The 20,140-nt window shown below is 40.1% G+C and overlaps 1 protein-coding gene across 1 annotated transcript in view; it reads right to left on the bottom strand.

Moving 5' to 3' along the window:
* The window catches only part of LOC143125243 (mucin-5AC-like), a 31,782-nt gene extending 12,158 nt beyond the window's left edge, over window positions 1-19,624 (bottom strand). The window contains exons 1-30 of the mRNA XM_076286584.1: window positions 19,546-19,624; window positions 19,326-19,379; window positions 18,650-18,911; window positions 17,860-17,974; window positions 17,446-17,533; window positions 17,232-17,338; window positions 14,479-14,695; window positions 14,272-14,397; window positions 14,054-14,171; window positions 13,673-13,811; window positions 12,398-12,490; window positions 12,265-12,282; window positions 12,152-12,221; window positions 11,910-12,047; window positions 11,660-11,824; window positions 11,466-11,560; window positions 9,705-9,831; window positions 9,126-9,381; window positions 6,952-7,004; window positions 6,669-6,769; window positions 6,309-6,460; window positions 6,079-6,217; window positions 5,817-5,927; window positions 5,533-5,712; window positions 5,191-5,430; window positions 3,929-4,085; window positions 2,908-3,036; window positions 2,109-2,259; window positions 1,977-2,020; window positions 118-387 (exon numbers count right to left, since the gene is read on the bottom strand). Of these exons, the coding sequence (XP_076142699.1) occupies window positions 118-387; window positions 1,977-2,020; window positions 2,109-2,259; window positions 2,908-3,036; window positions 3,929-4,085; window positions 5,191-5,430; window positions 5,533-5,712; window positions 5,817-5,927; window positions 6,079-6,217; window positions 6,309-6,460; window positions 6,669-6,769; window positions 6,952-7,004; window positions 9,126-9,381; window positions 9,705-9,831; window positions 11,466-11,560; window positions 11,660-11,824; window positions 11,910-12,047; window positions 12,152-12,221; window positions 12,265-12,282; window positions 12,398-12,490; window positions 13,673-13,811; window positions 14,054-14,171; window positions 14,272-14,397; window positions 14,479-14,695; window positions 17,232-17,338; window positions 17,446-17,533; window positions 17,860-17,974; window positions 18,650-18,911; window positions 19,326-19,379; window positions 19,546-19,624 (3,994 nt within the window). The remainder of the gene's footprint in view (window positions 1-117; window positions 388-1,976; window positions 2,021-2,108; window positions 2,260-2,907; window positions 3,037-3,928; window positions 4,086-5,190; window positions 5,431-5,532; window positions 5,713-5,816; window positions 5,928-6,078; window positions 6,218-6,308; window positions 6,461-6,668; window positions 6,770-6,951; window positions 7,005-9,125; window positions 9,382-9,704; window positions 9,832-11,465; window positions 11,561-11,659; window positions 11,825-11,909; window positions 12,048-12,151; window positions 12,222-12,264; window positions 12,283-12,397; window positions 12,491-13,672; window positions 13,812-14,053; window positions 14,172-14,271; window positions 14,398-14,478; window positions 14,696-17,231; window positions 17,339-17,445; window positions 17,534-17,859; window positions 17,975-18,649; window positions 18,912-19,325; window positions 19,380-19,545) is intronic.
* Window positions 19,625-20,140: the final 516 nt, after the last annotated feature.

Consider the following 20,140-nt stretch of genomic DNA (forward strand, 5'->3'; position numbering starts at 1 on the left):
TTTTGTTCAAGCAAACAAGTCCAACAGATGGATTGCATGTGACTACCTGTCCCACTTGAGAGAGTGGTAAAGTTGGGTACAGCTTGGCCCTGCATTCAACATTTCTGGGTTGCTCACAGCCAATTCGTCTAGAATTAATGAGTTGTGAGATTGATACAGAGTCTCCTCCATCAGTGCCAGGTGTTGGGGGTCCCAGGTCAATCCAGTCAGACCACTCACAGGTACAGCGTGGGATAGGTGTACTGGGTGTTGTTAATGGAGGTGTTGTTAATGGAGTTGTTGTTGTGGTCGTGGTGGATGTTGTTGTTGGTGTTGGCATTGGAGCTGGAGTATTTGTTGTTGTTGGACATGGCTCCATCTTACAACACTCAACCTTTATCTCATAATCTAAGCACATCGGTACTGGGCTTTGATCAATGTTTTTACAAATTAATCCCACTTCAGTGTTGCAGGTCACTTTTTGATCCAGTTCTGACAGAGGGACCTTTGGATAATGGGCTGCTTGACAACTGACATTAACTGGTCTTTCACATATTTTGTAACCCTTCTGAATGATATTACTAATTGATTCATTGTCACCTCCTCCAGGGCCAAATTGTGGATAATCAACATTTATCCATTTTGACCAAGTACATACTTTGCAATATGGGGTTGATGTTATTGGGGGGACAGTGGGTGTTGTGTAGTCAGTTGAGATATATTCTGTTGTTTCTGTTGACATAAAAGAAGCATAATTGATTACAAAACACAAATCTAGTAATTCTGGTATTACTTGAACTGCACTCAATGTTTTAAAAAAAATCTATGATTTGTTGTTTAGCCCTTTGTAGGAAAAAAACAATGGGGAAAAATGATGATAAAAGGTTAATGTTCAAGTTCACTGTAACCATAAAAAAGGCCCATTCTTGTGAATGCTATATCTCAACAATGAATATACTATATTTTTCATGCACTGGTAATTCCTTGTTATGTCATCTCTAGTGGCTTTAATTAGCATTTTTGTGTCCTTAATCTCCAATTTCTATAATTTGGCAGTGTTTGAAATTATAGTTCCTTCATGCCCATTTATTTACAATAGTGACCCATTACACCCAACTCAATGGTTTGGTTGAGCAAGTTTTTAAAAAAATAGACCATCAAAATATGTATATTTTTCTATGCAAATGTATATGTGTTCCATTGCCCCTTATTAACAATATTTTGCAGGAAAAAACTGCTGAACTTTAGTATACAGTATGTGCACTTACCTGGAGTAGTGGAGGTAAACACTGGTGATGGCACTGTTGTTGTTGGGGTTGTGGGACAAGGATAAATTGACCGAATAATAGTCCCATTCTCTCCACAAACAGCTATGAAGCAGCTACCCATTCCATCGGTAGTGTTATATATATGTTCGCCAATGTGGTAAACCTTATTATGGTATAGACAGGTGCAAGCTGCAAATACAATATAATTTTATTTGATCAAAATCTGGCTCTAGTAATGCATTTTTACAACAGAGACTCAATACGCTGCAAAAAATGAATTCTAACCAAGTGTTATTGATCTTATATTAAGATTAAAAAATCTAATTTTAAATCTAAAATCTAGTTTTTAGTATGAAAAGACTTACCTAGAGCCCTCTCAAAAGATCATTTTGACTTAATTTAAGAAGTCTTTAACTTATTTTAAGGAGTCTTATCAAGACAAATTTGCTCAACGCACTGGCAGACAAATTTGCTTGTTTTTAGGACAAATTTGCTTAACGCACTGGCAGACAAATTTGCTTGTTTTCAAGATAAGATATCTTAAAATAAGTGAATTATTTTTAGTGAATTAAGTCAAATGATTTCACAAGAAAGCGCTAGGTAAGTCTCTTTATACTGAAAACAATACCAACTAGTTTTTCTTATCTTGATATAAGATTAATAACACTTGGTTAGATTTTGTTAGATAAGCAGTTTTTGCAGTGTACAATTCAATAAAGCAATTCTCACCTGCGGCATCAAATTTGCAGCTGATGGTTGTGGAAATGCATTGGCTGTGGAAAGATAAAAGATAAGTTTAATGTCTAAGTTATCCAGTCGTCTCATGTGCATTTGTTGTTTAATATACTTTGTCTTATATACCATGTTTCACAGTTTGCTGTGGAAGGGACTTTCTCTCCATTGCTGTAGTGTCTGCCATTACTATCAAAACAACCACATTTCTCCCTCTGTACACACTTCATGGTGTCTTCATCAAAAAAGGGCTCATCAGCAGGACATTGAGGGTAACAACCTGAGGGTGAAGGGGCAGAATAAACTTTTTCATACAATGTTGGAAGATCCTTATGATCAAAGATAAAATGCCCTTCTATTAACAGTGATTACAATTGTTTTGACCCAAAGGAAAAATTCTTGTCTTGAAAAAAGTATTTTCCCAATGCACAATGATGCGTTCAAATGTGATCTTTTGGACGTCATTCTTTGTCCCACAAGAAATAAATCAGCTCTTACTAGTCGTTTTTAATTCTGGTTCTTGAACCGGTTCTATTCCAAATTATTTGAACCTTGGTGCTATCTAGTGAACCAGCCTGCATTTCCACTAGTTTTGAATGGAACCCAGGATGCATCAACAGAGGGTGTAGCATGCATAACTAACCTGTCGAATGACACACCCACTTCGGTTCACAGGAAAAAACAACTATTATTGGTAGCAGCTCCAAACATAATTTTTCAGGTTTTGAACTGATTTATCTTAGGTCGAATTGTTCTGAACGGTTCAACAAATGGAGTGTGAACCAGAAAACGCTTAATTGATATTTTGCCTGTTTCAATTAAGTAAACAACTGGGAAGCTACACTAAAATGAGTACAACACCTTTATGAAAGTGGACGTTCAAGCATACACAGTATGTTAAATGTGTGTGGTGTGATGTCTTTCCTACCCTCTAGCGCTGGTATCTGCTGAGAGCACTGCCCAGTGGGATTCCTGCAGGTCTTCATGCATGGAGCTCCACAGGGTTTGTAGTGCCACTCACACTCACCAGGTGGGTTGTAGTAATCACAGAAGAGAGCTGCAATGAGAGGACAAGCCATTGGGAAATTATTTAGACAGGATTAGAAAATGATCACAGGTCAGGGCCACACCATTTTCAACTTCATAGATTACTATTTGCATAAATAGTGCAAATGGATTTTCACAAAAATGTAATAGTTATTATTATTATGTCTTCCGGATTTTTTTTCTTCAAAAATTTTGTGTCAACGATTCCCGGGACACTGAAAGACTGGGTACACGAAACTTGATGGGCATGTAGCCCCACAAGCATGACAGGGAACCATTGTTTTTCATTTTGATCCGTCGCCAATCTCCCTTAATTAGTCTCCTCACTGCGCCAGGTGAGGCCAATCTCCCTTAATTAGTCTCCCCACTGCAAGCCAGCAACCTGCCCGTGTGGCCACCACGGAAAACGGCATATAGGGGGGGAGCAGAGGGGCGTCACACAAACGTACATATGTACACACTAATTTACATACACAAAAGTTGCAAGAGTAGGGGATGGAGTAGGAGATTGAGACAAATTGACAAGTATGATTTATTATTGGGGAGATAATGTTCAGGACTGGCAGTGGTCATATTTTGTACATCTAGTTATAGTAATGTTTGTTCGTCCAATTACTTTTGAGCCTCAAAAATGGGGAGACAATGTTTAAAAATTACTTTTATTCTTAAATGGTTAATGTACATGTAATATTTTAGTTCAGCTCGTTGAATTTAAGCTGAAAATCTACGCATCAAACATTTCCTGAGTGCTTAATTTCAGATCCATTCTGGTGGTTTACAGAAACAAAAGTATAACAATTGTGTCACTGTCCAAAGATCACTCTGAACTTACCATTTGAAAACTTGTATAAAATACTTATATAACTGTGGGAGTACTCTAGAGATATGTTGTTATTACTTACGGCAGATCTTTGGGGTTCTCCAGGCTACACAGGCTCCAGCTTCATTACAGGCGGCTGCATAAGCGGCCACTGCAGTGCAGAAACACTCACAGTCTCCACCACTATCACAGGCACATGAGTCACTCACGCAGGCATCATAGAATGGAGAAGGATCCACCTTGTCAGGAAAGATATGCCAGTTAAGCACACAAGAATTGCACAGGGAGAACAAGAGGGGCTCATTAAAGATCCAAGAAGCAGCAATACCATAAATCCTCAAATTATGTCCGGGATTGTATTTATAGCCGGACCTCGGATAATAGTCGGGTCATGGTCGATTCGGACAAATAAAGGCCGGGCCCCAAATACAAGCCGGGGTAATAATTGCCGACTAGTAGGGCTATCAGTCCACGAGCACTAGAAGATATTGTTTCGATTTAACTCAATGTAAGAAACTAGCTCTTTTTAATATTTTATATTGTTGGTTGGTTTAATAGGCTGTCGGCCTTAAGGTTGCAAGCCTACTGTTGCCAATGAAAAGTCTCCATCATGTCGCTGTCAATCTACCAGTAGCTTGCCACCCCCTTCTGAGCTTGCCAGAGGCTGAAGCAGTTACAGGCCTACTACATTTAAACACAGTTGTTGCCTTGAGGCATTCCAGCCTATGGATTTAATACAACAAGTAGGCCTAAATCATAGATCATTAAAAAATTACTCTCAATTTAACTCAATTTAAGTTACTTGGCTACGCAATAAGATTTTCATTAAAGCACAGCGCACGTTCAATAAAATGAAAACGGCTGCCTTTCCTGGAAATCCTGTGGACACTCTTTCAACTACATGAAACTTAATAGTGAACCTTCAAATACCCCCCAGATGTCAGTGTCCATCAGTCCCAACATTTAGCAATATCAAACAGTCCAACAGTAAATTAAATCCCAAACCAAAACGAAAAACTTCTGCTTTTAATAGCCTGTATACGCTCCAAACGAAACGCATGTCTCACAACAAAAACGTGTTAGAAAAAAAAATATCCTTAACTTGCTGTTATTTACGCTAATTTGTTATTGTTCATGAAGGCGTGTCTGGCAAGTTGTTATTTTATGAGTAGCCTTTTAGCCTACTTTATTTCTAAGAATAAAATTCTACAACAGAAGCCTAATAAGAAATAAAGGCCTGCCTTGAATATAAGCCTGCCCCAAATAAAGACCTGTACTTTGCGTAAAGTAAATAAAAGACCCCAGTCACAATTTGAGGATTTACGGTAGTTACATTCATCTTACCTGAAAATGGCATGATGCAAATGCTTCACTTATGATAATGCTACACTTTTTCTGAGCCCAAGATTTTCTGTAAGGGTTGGATGTGCAGGGACTTTGGATCCGTTTTGCATCAGGGCAGCTTGGAGAAACTTTCCAACTATTTCCAAACTCCAGAGACTGAATGGCCTGTCCTTGGTTTCTTGTGCCAAAGTCATTGTTAGCATTGCCATCATAGTTTCCACAAAGGCCACAAACATGACTCTTTAAAAAGAATAAAGTGATCAGTGAAAAACAAAAACTGTCATTTATTCATTCCATTTATTGACACTATCCAAAAATTACACAAATATTAGTGATCCTCACCTTAAAATCTGGACTCAGCTTAAGGAAGAGACTTGTTCTTCTGTCCCACATGAGAATCAGACCATTGTTAGCTTCAATCACAAGGTAGATCCCCATTGTGCGGATCTGGTAGGGCACCTCTGCTCCTGAATTTCTTTTAACAACTTGGTAACCTCCATCTGTCAGTATCAACTCATTGCTCTACAAACAGGACAGCATTCAAAAAGAGGACAGCAAACATCATCAGGTTTCTGGACTTCATATAGCAGCCATTCACCATTACAGTCATTTAAATGTGTCCTCACCCCCAAAAACAGTTTGATGGCTTTGGAACATGTCGCTCCTGTGGTTCCACATGGAATGTTCTCAGTGATGACTCTGAAGGTTCCATTAGTACTTCCATGTCCACAATAATTCTGCAAACAGCAAAAAATTGTAAAATGCGTTAAAGGTGCGGTCTGTGATTGTAAACCCTTTGTACACACTTTGTCAAATTTAGTGAACTGCTCCTCATGCCCCTTTGTCTGTTCAACGCTTGCACTCAAAACAAGGGACACAACAACACACCTCAGTTAGGATGTATTCACAGCTCCCATCAAAGTTGAATCTCTTCCCATCAAAAGTGATGTAATGTCCATCTCCATAGATGGCACAGGTGCCATGGCACAAGTTCGATGTGCAGTCCCATGTTGTGTCTTTGCAAGTGCTGTTTCCAAACAAGGGAAGATATTTAGAGAAAAAAAGTCTCCAAACAGTTGTACTGTTATCGATAATAAAAGGTGGACTTACAACCATACCATTCATTGCAGTCAACCTTGATGCTGTCTCCAGCTTTGTACTGAGCTCCATTGTGGTAACAGGGACACTGGTCCTCCTTTACACAGCCACCTTTTCCATCAGAGACCAGACCAGAAGGACACACACAGCCTGAGACACACTCAGCGCTGATCTGTTTCAACAAACAAAAGTACATTACTAAGACAAAGTACATTACTTTTCCTAAGTGAGGGGAAATGGTACAGACTCTAAGAACAAAGTATAGTTCTGATAGACAGAAGCTGGGGATGGGTGAGATTTTCTCAAGGGTGTAAAGTGGGAGATCACCACTCTCAGGTTAAACCTAAGTAAGAACTAGCAAGGGATTCCCCAACACTCACACAGGCCATATGCAGGGTTTTGCAACTCCTCTGACACTCAGCACCTTTGGCTCCCGCGTCAGCATTAGAGCAGTTGAAATGCACCATGGGGGCTGGGCATGCTGTTGACAGATTAGAGATGTTATCCCACATTCACATGATCTTTCTCACTTATTTCAGTGTATGATGAGGTCGGTTAAGGTCAGCTATCTGATTTACTGTTATTGGTATAGGCATTGTCACAAAATCACACCATATATTTCTGACTGTATACCATTTGTAATGGCTGTAAAAATGGACTTACGAGTAAGATGTGTAGTTTCTCCCATGCAGCTGAGTTTACCAGCTTTGCATGTGCTGAAATATTAAGAAGAAGAAGAAGAAACATTTTCATGAGAAATTTAAATGACCACAACGGAGTATACACAAAAAGTCTCCATCTTTCAAACTAAAGGCACTCTTCTGGAAAAAAAATCATCCAGAAATCTGTGTAAATGTTACACAGTCTTGAGGAGGGGTCATGGCTATAGGGCTAGGCGGTATCAACTCAACAAATTGGGAAATTACACCAGCTTGTATATTTGTTTTTCCTCAATCAAAAATGCAGAAATTTTCCGTTCCACTGCAACATCCACTGTTAAGTAAAGTAAAGAAAGACAAATATATTCTGTATCTCTCAGCCCTAAATCAAACATGTGTTTCAAGGCCATAGGGTATTATATTTAGCAGAAGGTGGCCCGCAAATAATGCACCTCAAATATTTATTTATTTATCTTCAGAAAATGAGGCTAAACTGCTTATTAAAGACAGAATTGTTGCAGGTGTGCTAAATTTGTCATTTATTTTCTGGTGCAATCTTTCAATGCCTAATGTCTGTCAGATGAGATCACTTATGGCCTTCAATTTGTATGGGCACTCACAAAACTTCAAACAAAAAAGGAAAAGAACTGCAAACAAACTTAATGATTTTTTTCAGTATTTGAACTCTACAACAGATAATTTGACATTTGCAAAGAAGTAGCTACAGCCTTGTGGACATGGACATTTTCTAGATCTAACCATTTACAAAGGTTGAAATGGGCAACTGCAAACTACTACTACTACTACAACAGCAACCAACCTAAACATTCCATTAAAAATATTCTCACTGGCCAGTTTCTAAGATAGCACAGAAATTGTAGCTCAGATAGGCCTGGTGATTTTCATCCAAAAGCCATTGTTTTATGAAAGAACGTTTTACAGCTAGAGGCTATTCAGAACAGTATTTACAGATAGCCGTTCAACGAGCAGCAGGCTCTTTGACACTTCCTTCGAACCAAAAAACTCAAGTCTCACGCTCCTCCCCAGTCCTGCTTCTCTACAGGATTTAACATACAGTAAGAGTGAGCAAGATCAAACACACTATTTACATTGGGATATTTCTAAAATCCATCCCTCTAAGAAATTTCTGCTATACCGCCAGTGATCATCTTCAGATGTGCAGGTAACATAACATCAGAGACCACATAGTTCACTCAGACAGACATGCACCCTCTTCTCCCCCCTCCTGGTTTCCTACCACCCCCCCCCCCCCTTACAGGGTTTTACTAATATGGTCACTGTGCCCATTGCTCCGATCGGTCAATTCCTCAAACATCCGCACACAAGCAAAAGCTTGAAGATCAATAATTTCATCAATTGCAGCAGCACTCACATAGTGTACGTACGTGTAGTTTATTGTATGTTGGACAAACGAAACAAGCCGAACATAAGAACGCAGTTCAATCAAAAAATCTAACTTACACAAGGGCACGGCTGAATAATAATCATGCTTCTCTCAAAATTCAGGGCATTGAGACAATCTCCACATTGTCAAGAGGCAGTGATATTGTTAACAAACTCCTCCGCAGACAAACTTGCTGGATATTTACACAAAACACCATAGAGCCATATGGTCTACATTAAGAAATGAATTTGTCTTGTTTTCCATGACTTTGTGTATTTGGTTCTGTATGCAATTTCTTTTGGATAACTATTAATTGTTTCTTATATTGTGGTGTCAAACAAGCTGTGTGTATTGACATGTTGAACAATAAGAGACTGGCAATTACGTGTAGGCTGACCATTTAAAGGTGCCATTCATACATTATTTTTTCCTGGCTACGAGTCCTGACGTTAGTCTGTTTGCACCATATTAAAAATATGTCCCTGTCCCTGCTCTGAGATCCAATGGTTTGATGAAGTGCGGATTCTCCTGTTCATTTATGAAATTATGTAATTTAAAGTTAGATAGTGAATAGAGAAATGCTTTAATATTTGGGATTTCCCCATCATAGTGAATCTTCTTTCACAATCAATTAATATGAAGTGGAAACCCCAACAGAAAGACTATAGCATTTTGCAGAGTACTGGGATACTCTGCAGAAGATAAAGGATCAGAATGCAAAGCTAACACGTTTTTCATGATGTTTTCACAAAAAGAAGTAAACAGCTTCTTACCATGTGGCCTTGTCCTTGCTGATGACCTCCCCTGGAGGAATCACCTGGCCCTTGTAGTAGCAGGAGCAGTTGGCTGGTGCAACACATGTCCCACCTTCGTCCAGATATGTTCCCTTTTCACAGATGCATCCATCCACAGGTGCAAATGTAGCTGAGCAGGTGAAGTCAGGATCGCTGTAGCAACGGCATGTGCGGTCACTGTTTTGTATGCTGTAGGCATACGCCATGTTGCTCGGGCAGTTGTTGGCATATTTCTCTGAAGACAAAAAAAGATGTTTTCAGCACCAATTTCTGCATTATATAATACAATGAGTAGGTCAGTAAGTAAGTACTTTCTTTATATAGTGCATTTGTCATGCACAGAGTATAACACAAAGCTCTCTACACACAGACATTAAGACATAACAAACAATAACAAAAAATACATTACATAAGTGAAATTAGTTCAGAGATTGCATTCAAAATGAAATGTCCATGGGCCAAGGTGACTGTCGTGAACTGCGCATAGCATGGTGTCATGAGAGCAATATCTACACAGGTAAATTACTGTTTTGTGTTGGATGCTGTGTTCTCACTCACTGCAGGTTGTGTCTCTCCACCCGTTCAGCTGGATGCCTTTAGCTGCACATGCATGCACATAGGATGAGAGAGCAGCACACATGCAGTCCTCACTTTTCTCACAGTTGCAGCTGTCGTACATGCAGTTCTACAGCAGAAAATCACCAAAAAAATCTAAATCAAATTTGGTTTGCCATGCCTCTACTCATAGTGATCATAACTGTTGCAGTTGATGTTGTAACGTGTGTATTAAAGGTTTCACGACTGCTGATATTTGCTAGTTGACAAGTTTTTCATAATAGTTGTTGGCTAGTTGACTAGTCGTTTTGCACCAGTATGCACCATGCATATTTGCACCATGCTAGCGCTAACATTATGCATTAGGCCGCCGTGGCCTACTGGTTAGGGCTTTAGACTTCAGACAGGAGGTTTGCCGGTTCGAACCCCGACCAGTAGAAACGGCTGAAGGGGTTTGGTGCCTTAAGCAAGATACTTAGATCCATAGCAGACATGTCCTTATTGTACTTAAGTACAGCTGTACACAACTAACATGTCACTGTGAAACAAGTTTCATTTTTGGTGAAATACTTCCCTACATTTGCCCACAACTAGTTGATTGCTGTTTACAGCACAGACTAGTGATTTTTAACTAGTCGACTAGTTGACAAAACCTCTAGGGCCCTATCTTACACCTGGTGCATCGCAGTGCCAGACGTGACGCAACTGTCTTTGCACAATGTGTGGTCAACAGCATGATCACAAATTGCTATTTTGGCACCACTGAAAATGATAATGCCACTGACCAAGAAAAACTTGGTCTAAAATGACATGTGCAGTATCACAATGTTTTTTTCAGAGTGCATTGTCAAGAAGTATAACTAGTGATCTGCCCTTTAGCAACGACCCCCTCACAACGTAACACAAAGACTCTACTACTGTGCTTGGATGAAAGTCCTTAGGCTTTTTATGCAGTCATTTGAATATTATTAGGGTAAGTGTTGCTTTGTTTTCGATTATAACCTCATCAGTCAGTACTGTAAACGTAAAATAACAGTGTGTAAGACACTGTTTTGTCGTTGCTTATGACTTAAAGGAGAATTCCGGTGTGATATTGACCTAAAGTGTATTGAAACATGATACCGAGTGTGAACGTATGTCTCATAGCCCATCTCGGCTTGTCCCCTGCACTCCAAAATCTGGCGCTAGTTAGCCGATGCTACCAACAGCTTTTTCAATGGTGGTGCTTCGGCTAGCCATGCAAATAAATCACTGTTTTACACCATTTACGAGGCTCAATGTATCTCCACACTTCATTGGTAGACTTCCGAGGGCCCTGACATTTAAAATGAGACATTGAGAACTTTGAAAAAGCACTGGTAGTTTACTTACAAGACGATTTATACAGACAGTATCTTCACGAAGTTTAGCGTTTGCAGCCATCTTGAATTTAGTCACGATAAGTCGAGCGACGAGTAAGAATGAACAGGTATGATAAGAGATCAGATTCCAAAAATAATTCAGTGGAAATGCATGGATTCCAGTTTCTTCCAGTAGCAGCAACTGGAATCCATGCATTTCCACTGAATTATTTTTGGAATCTGATCATATGAACAGCCTATTTGAACCATGTGCCTGGCATCTGAACACTTGGAATCCGATCACTTGCTCCACTGTCAAATTATCAAATGTGGCCTGGACACACCCTAAATGCACTTAAACAATATGCTTCAGATCATGCGTTTTAGATAAAAAATATGCCCCATAGTATGCTTAAGGACAAACCGATTTGTAGATGTCTGGGTTGATTTCACTGTGGCATGGGGAAAACACGCCGTCAGGGTCTGTGAGCAGGGAGCACCACTGCTGGGCATACTTCTCTGTAATGATAAGAAAACCGTATTCATCAGCTTATTATCCTGGCCTTCCTTAGCATGCATTTTGCAAACACATCAACAAGCTTGTCATGCTATTTTTACCATTGTCGATGCTCAGGCTGCAGGGGTTCTCCAAACTGCTCTTCACATCAGGACAGCTGGCTCTTGTTTTCCAGGTGTTGGCAAAGCCTGATGCTGTTCCCTCAGTAATTCCATTCATCGCCAAGAAATCATCAGCCTGAATGTTGTTAAAGTTTCCACATAGACCTGTGGGTGCATTGAGAGTAACTGAATTAGGCCCATCTGAAGGTCTTTGTTGGACATTGTTGCGTTTCATTACATTGGTACATACCACATGTCTTTTGCTTGTGTTTAGAATCTGCTGTGATGTACACCTGCATGATCGGGGACAGCTGAATTTCCAACTGAATGCCAACTGAGGTCTGAACAATGATGAAAAATGTGGATGCTTCAAAAATCGTCACTCCAGCTATAAAAGTAATCAAAGAACGCCATGTTATGAATGCATTACCAAATAAACCAGTCATGACCATTTTAGGCTGTTAATTCCAGCATTATGTGCCAGCAACAAACCTGTAGACAGGGGCAACTGCGAGTACATCCTGTTAACAAAAACTTTTCCATTGGGCTGGATATTAATCACCTAGAAAATGAAGACAAAATCATTTAAATGACATGTATGTAACTACTGAATTTGATGTGATCTAAAAATAGATACAAATTTTCCACAAAATTAAACAAATTTGGTATTGTCAACCATGAGTGGAGAAGTTTTATATGTCAACATTAGCAAGTAGTACTCACAGTATCTCCAGAAACTGCCAGCGTCACAGCCTTTAGACAAGTCTCTGTGTCTGTCAAACCACACCTGACAAGATCCCCAAGCACTGTGAAGTCGGCCCCATTACACTGCTGCAAAAACATATATACAAAATATTAGACGTTTTTCATGTATATTTGGGGTCTAGATCAAAACACAGTTCAGGCCACACCAGTCACTGCTAATCATAGGTGCAGACACCATTATTACTTTTACGGGCTTTTCCCAAATCACGGAAGAAACGTCGACACAGCGGTATAGTAGCAGATAATCAGGCAAGTGTTATTTAAATAAACTCCTTAAAACTCCTGGTGCACTTACAAACTTTCTAATGCCTCGTTATTGGACTAAAGGTCATAGTTGTACTACTGTAGAAGTTTCATACCATTCAGGGCATTATTAGTGGGGTAATATACGAGATAAAAGTTGATTCCATTACGACTGCAGAACGTCATTAGTTTCTGACCCAGAAGGGATAAAGACATCAATTTGAAGTTAGACTCAAGCTGCACAAAATGAATGAACCTTTGAAAGAAGAAACGGAATCACGGGATGAACAACACAGAACGCGTTTTAAATAAAAAGTTAAATCGGTGAAAACTGTTGACTGAATTCCATAATTGTCAAAAAAATGTGTTTGTGTATTCCTGACTGCTGAGCCTGACTGGTAGCCTGATGTGGAATAATGACATGACATTTGACAAGACTTTGGGCAAGATGAAGTAAAAGAGCATAGGTCGCATGCGTCTTGAAGACGCACATTTGACACAATAAGTTGTGCAATCCAAACAAGAAAGACAAAAAAACGCTAATTTATGGTATGCAGGATGGCAAAGACATTTGGCCAAATTAACAGAAATATGGTAAAGTCGTTTTATTTCTCAAAGAGAAGAGTGTACAGAATTCACAGTACTTCAAGATGAATGACAAGAAAAACACTTCTACACACTTCTACACTTTACTTCCCAACATTCTTGAATTTCCCCATGGGGATCAATAAAGTATCTATCTATCTATCTAGCACCCCAGCATAAATGCTCATCTAAGTTCTCTACGATGATTTGGCTGGGTGTGCTGCCGGGAAAGGCAAAGGCCAAGCTTAATTTATAAGCTTAGAATAAGCATGAACATATAAGTATGTATTTCTTTGATCAGTAAAGATTCTCAAACTGTATCAGAATATATGGATTATCAGGACTAAATCATTAAAATAAAAGAAATGTCAGTACTGGAGTTTATCTCAGCACCTGTCGGAGTTGTGTATGGAAACTGACCTTGGTGAGGACATAGGTACAGTCCCCATGGAAAGTGTAGGCTTTCCCATCATAGGTGAAGAAGTGGGAGCCTCCCTCCACAGAGCATGTTGCTGGGCAGTCCTTCTCTATACAGCTCCACTGGCCACCACCACAGGTACTGGTTAAAAACACAATTGAGTACATTTAGTTAATTTGAACAAATTATCATTCAAGCAATTCAAAATTCTAAAGCCAAAAGATATGCCTTGCAAACACTAATAACATGGTGGCATCATTGTGGAAAAACAGTTCTTACATTTCACCATGAGCAACTTTAGGAACATATAAAAACTAGTTACCTTCAAAATACCTCAGGCACCACTGTGCATACTGCTACATGCAACATTCCAGAGTACTTACCAGTGTTTACAGTTGCTGGAATAAGACTCTCCAGGTTGGTATATGTTTCCGTTGTTGCTGCAGGAGCACTTTGTTGAGCTGATGCAGCCCTTCCCAGTGACATCATCAAACACAGTGCCTATATAAAGGTAAATAGGTTTTGAGCTACTGAGTAACTTCATATATCAGGGACACCAACAATAAATGAAACAGAAGACCGATTTGTCAGAGATTCATACCTGGTGGGCAGAAGCATCCATCCATGCAGTGCTCCTCACACACCTGTCCTCTGTCAGGGTTTGAGCAGGTGTCCACACACGGGCTTCCACACTCCTGGTGCACCATGTTGGAGGGGCATGATTTTGCTGGAGGACATATGGGCATATTAGTTACTGCTGCTCACCTCATCCCTGTGGATACTGACGGAGATAACAGGAGGTACTCACAGCAGAACTGTTCTGTCCTCCATTCGCCGGGTTTCCCTCCGGCATGGATGCACTGACGTGAGTACTCAGATATGGTGCCGCACAGGCAGAAGGAGTCAGAGCTGTTGGCACACAGGCAGAGGTCCCTCGCACAGGCCTTGATGAATGAGTCGGCATTCACTACGGCTTTACAGCTTTCAAAGGCATGGTTGGAGAGCAGCTGCTCACATACAGACGTCTAATAAAGACAAACAAACAGAATAATCACAACCTTTACCAAATGTATTTATTTCATACATTCTATTTCAAGAAACACAAGGGTCATGGAGACTTTTTAAAATATCAGCAGGTATACTTTTTAATCAATAATTCTGACAAAGAGGAGCCACCATATCATTCTTGATATGGTGGCTCCTCTTTGTCACAAGCGTCCGAAATTTCTCAAGTCTGGTTAGATGATGCCTCCCGCTCACTCAGGCAGACCTGCCGGAGAGCTGAAAGGAAATGGCTAAAAGACCGTCTTACAGTCTCCCATGACATTTAAATGACATTACATTTGACATTAAATCTACTTTAGCATCCTTCCAGGCAGCCGCCAAAGCAGCCAGAGCTAAATACTTCTCTGATATTATTAATCAACATGCTAACAGACCCAAAATTCTGTTTCACACTATTAATCAAATCACGAACCCTCCACTCTCACCTGCTCCCTTCACAAGTGCTGATGCTTGTGAGAAATTTAAGAAATTTTTCATTGATAAAATCGAAAACATCAGAGCACTGTTCTCTCCCCCTCTTCTGCCTTCCCCCCCAGTTAAGGTGTCTTCAGGCCCTTTATTTACTTTCAGTCACTTTGCTGATGTATCGCTAGCAGATCTCAAGGACATAGTCCTCTGTATGAAACCCACATCTTCCCCTGGTGATGTTGTCCCCTCTCCTATCTTGAAAGAGGCCTTTGATATGTTGGGCCCTTCCATACAGCTAGTTATCAACTCCTGTTTGACATCTGGTGCTGTCCCTGCCTGCTTAAAGCATGCGGTGGTCCAACCCCTGCTTAAAAAGCCCAACCTGGATGCAAATTCTTTGAATAATTACCGCCCCATCTCTAAACTCCCTTTCCTTTCCAAGGTACTGGAGAAAGTAGTGCTGGCCCAGTTGCTTCCCTTTCTGACTGAGCATAACATCCTTGAGCCCTTCCAGTCAGGTTTTAGAACACTCCACAGTACTGAATCGGCTCTGCTAAAAGTCACCAACGATCTGCTTCTCACTCTAGATTCAGGTCAAAATGCAATCCTGGTTCTATTGGACCTCAGCGCAGCGTTTGATACTGTGGACCACAACACCCTCCTTACCCGTCTTGAGGACTGGGTAGGCATAAAAGGGAAAGCACTACTTTGGTTCAGCTCCTACCTCAGACACAGAACTTTCTCAGTATCCCTTGGTTGCTTCTCTTCCTCCTCAGCTCCTGTTTCCTATGGGGTCCCGCAAGGCTCCATTTTGGGCCCTTTGCAGTTCTGTTTATACATGCTCCCCCTTGGTGACATCATCCGGCGATATGATTTCACTTCTATGCTGATGACACCCAGCTATACCTGCCCTTAAAATCTGATAACTCCATTCAGCCTCTTCTGGATTGTCTCCAGGATTATAGTGCTGGATGAATAATAACTTCCTTCAGCTAAATGATAATAAGACAGAGGTCATAATTTTTGGTCCTTCTAAAGCTAGACCCCTGATTGAAGGGAAATTAGCCCACCTCTCCTCTTTTGTCAAGCCACATCCCAAAAATCTAGGTGTCATCCTTGATTCAGAGCTCTGTTTTAAAAGGCAGATTAGCTCTGTTATCAAGAGTAGCTTCCATCAGCTGAGAATTATTTCCCATCTCAAACCCTCTTTGTCTCCCAAAGACTTAGAAACAGTAATTCATGCATTTGTTACATTTAGATTATTGCAACTCCCTCTATCTTGGTCTCCCCCAGTCCCAACTTTCTCGTGTGCAATTGGTACAAAATGCAGCTGCTAGGATGCTTACTGGCACCAAGAAATACCAACACATCACCCCTGTTCTGGCCTCCTTACACTGGCTCCCCATTAGCTTTAGGGTCCACTTCAAAGTCCTTCTAATTGTTTATAAGGCACTGCATGGGTTGGCTCCCTCATACATTTCAGACCTCCTCCATCCCCTCTCAGCATCCAGGTCCCTTAGATCTGCTGACAAGGGTCTTCTCTCTGTGGCCCGCACCCGCCTCAAGCAAAGAGGCGATAGAGCTTTTGCGGTAGCAGCTCCACGTCTGTGGAATTGTCAGCCCCCAGATGTTAGACTGTCTCCCTCCATCACCACTTTTAAATCAAGACTAAAGACCCACCTTTACTCCTTGGCCTTCCCTGCTTCCTAGCTGTCCATCTCTCTCCTCTCTTCTTCATATTTTAGTGTCTTCTGTACTGTTGCTATTTATTTGTTTAGGGCTGTCTATTTGTCTATTGTATTTCTGTATTTGTCTTGCTTACTCTCTCTGTGCTTGCCTTTTATATTTTGCTTGTTCTGATTTGCTTTTATTTTCTATGTTTAGCCATATCCTCTGTACAGCACTTTGGTCAGTGGAAACCGTTTTAAATGTGCTCTATAAATTAAATTTACTTACTTACTTACTTACTTACTTATCAATCGTTAATAAGAAACAATTAACAAGAAATCTGCACTCTTTATGGCACTGAGTAGTGTATTCCTCTAAAATTATTTTGAATGTGGTAGCAATTCTATGATCCAGTCATACCATATCTTTGCACGTTGGTTCAGGTGTAATTGGCTCTGTACAGGTTTCAGTTGGACCATCCAGCTTCCAGAGGCTTCCATAGTCAAGATTAGAAATGGGCACACCCTCTGAATTAAAAAGAAAACCATATTGTGTATAATCAACCATTGTTCTCCACACAAATAACTTGATCATTACAAGTCAGAATGTTATAATGACGAAAATGATTTACCACTTGTGACAAACTCATTGTGTGTCTGGACACCATTGAAGTCTCCACACAACCCACAAGTTTGGTTTACATATTTCTTGTCCAGTTCCACCTATGAGCATAAAGAGTCTCTGTGTCAGCTAAGAGTTGAAAGTTGACCAGAACACAGTACTGACTCTATGACACTGCTCTCAAGCTCTTGAAGGTCAAATTAATATGCTACTAGATAGAATAGTTTTGCAATACTTTTGAAGAATCACCCATACAGTTCTTAAAACATGGTAAAAAGGAATTAAGATGAAACCCCAAATCTTAAATACTCACTTACATTTCTTTTAATCTTTTCTCTTAAGATAACTATTGAAATGATAACCTGTCATTTAAAAAAATATATAAAAAAACGTATGAAGGTCGTAGATGAGGTGCAGAGTTTCATACCATAAAGGCATCATCCTCATTCCAATTGGCCAAGAGCCCCAGCTTTGCCTTGATGTTGATGTAGGATGAGCTCTTCTCAATGAGAACCCCTGATTCACTGAATGGCAGTATCACACTAAAAACACAAACAAATGTCCCCAAGGAAATGCACATCAGACCAATTTCATTTGAACCATGCTGTCTTACTATTTGAAATGATTACATCCTTTGTTAGAGGATCTATGTTTGGGTCATATCTGACAGTAGCATGGAAGCAGGCCTGAACTGATCACGCCCAGAATATTTGAGGTCAGAAAATTCCGTCTGGATTCTATGCCCGTATGAAAGCTGTGCACACCAATTAAATCGTCTGGGTGGGCTTTAGGCGATGATGTACAGATGATCAACGGTGGATATTCATGTCACCTGAGCACATTTCGGTTGATTTGATTTACAACAAAAAGGCTGTTGCTAGAGAAGCTAGACATTTAGCTATCGTGTCTGTTGTACAAGATATTGAAAGCGTAATAACAAAAAATGAACAGAAATGAACAGCAATTAAGGCATTTAATTTGTCGAGAAGGATGTTTTGGCCATTCTCCCTACAGGATTCACATATTTCGTTGCTCTGATTGGTTAGGTCTACCAATTGTGTGCAGAGGCATCCCCTGTATCAGTTGAAACATGCCCCATAATCACATCCCAATGGTGCAGTACCAGACTCAAATTCTGAATAGAATTGACCAGTATTCTTCAACGAGATCTCTAATGACAGAAGAGAAAATAACGGAAACATTGAATATCCACTTACAGTTTTCCATTTACGGAGACAGAGCCCTTCACCAGCTCCACTACGGTGCCCTCCAGCACCATGGTGATCTTGCTGATGATCGGGAGGCCATTCTCCAGCTCCCTCCTCATCTGGATGTTGAAATCCTCATAGCTGCTCTTGCACTGAGAGGCCAGGACGTAGTTGCAGCTGGACGGGAGCTGGAAGATGTCTCCATCAAACGTCTTGAAATGGTAGTTACCCCACGTGCTACAGACCTGTTCATTGTGCACTGGGCTTGTTCCTAAGAATACATGTTGAATTTATTCACATTTTCATTTGTTCTTTTTTTCAGAATTCCTCATCAGTATCAATTGATTTCAGAGTCATCTTCAATATAATGCCAATGTAACTTTCAATTTACTCTACTTCTTGGGTGTGTAGGAGAAATTATTTTATATTGTTCTCCAGTTTTACACACACACACACATGCATATTGATAACACTGAAATTTGTTGAATTGTTGGTTTTTATCTTATAAAACAGCTCTTTTCTGTTGTATATTTCTGAATTAAACTAATACACACCCTGAAGGGAGTGCCACAGTAGGCCCCTAATGAATAGAGCTGCTGTATTTGTAAGATTATTTGAGATGCACTTTTATGAATCCGGCATTATCAAGCCTTTAGCGTCATGTGATGTAAGGATATGACCTTACCTGCAAGCATTTGTATTTTGGTCATTGTAGGAATTACATTAACCTGTGCGGAACCTGTAAAAGTAAAATAAAAATGTATAAGAGTCAATAAAAAGAGCATACTTGAAGAAAAAATATGTGTATATTTTCATGTGGACAACAACACCCATATCAAAATATAAAACCTTCCCTGTGCACTGCTAAACCAGCCACACAATGAACATGGGCAAAGCCATTGTACCTGTGTCTGAGGTAGTAAGTCCGATGCATACAGCCATCCATACTAGCACCCAAAAGGGTGTCTCCTTTGCTGTCCCCATAGTGGTCCTGTGGTCTGATGCTCCACAGGTGTGAGAGAGGTACAAACCTGAACTCTGGAATTTATACTACCAGTCTTCGTGGATTTGCTGGGAGGAAGGTGTGGCAATAGAGCTGAACTTGATTGACTTGATTGACCCCATCAAAGTCACCATAGCAACTCTCTTGCTTTGATGACTTGTGTGCTTTCCCTTTGATTTTAGATAATGTTAGAAATATGTTTAGGTTTATTTTAAATTTTTTATGATTTTGATTTTGGTCACTTATTATAGTAATTAACCAATTAAAAACAAGAGCTACTACTATTACTACAAGAGTAGTAGAGGAGTAACATATGTCCTGTTTGGCAGATTAAAGACGTGCCGCTGCATTTTAAATCACCTGCAACAAACTACACTTGCAGTTAGTCCTGTTAATATCGCATTATTATACTGTTCTTTGGAATGCTGCAGATAGTTTCACTGCTATTTTTTGAAGTGAAGTCAATCATCACTTATGACACAGTGCAGTTCTAGCTG

This window comes from Alosa pseudoharengus, unplaced genomic scaffold (assembly GCF_046254945.1).
Source record: "Alosa pseudoharengus isolate Yale_2024_CS ecotype anadromous, Long Island Sound unplaced genomic scaffold, YU_APseudo_1.1 YU_APseudo_1.1_scf_16, whole genome shotgun sequence".
NCBI lineage: Eukaryota > Metazoa > Chordata > Actinopteri > Clupeiformes > Clupeidae > Alosa > Alosa pseudoharengus.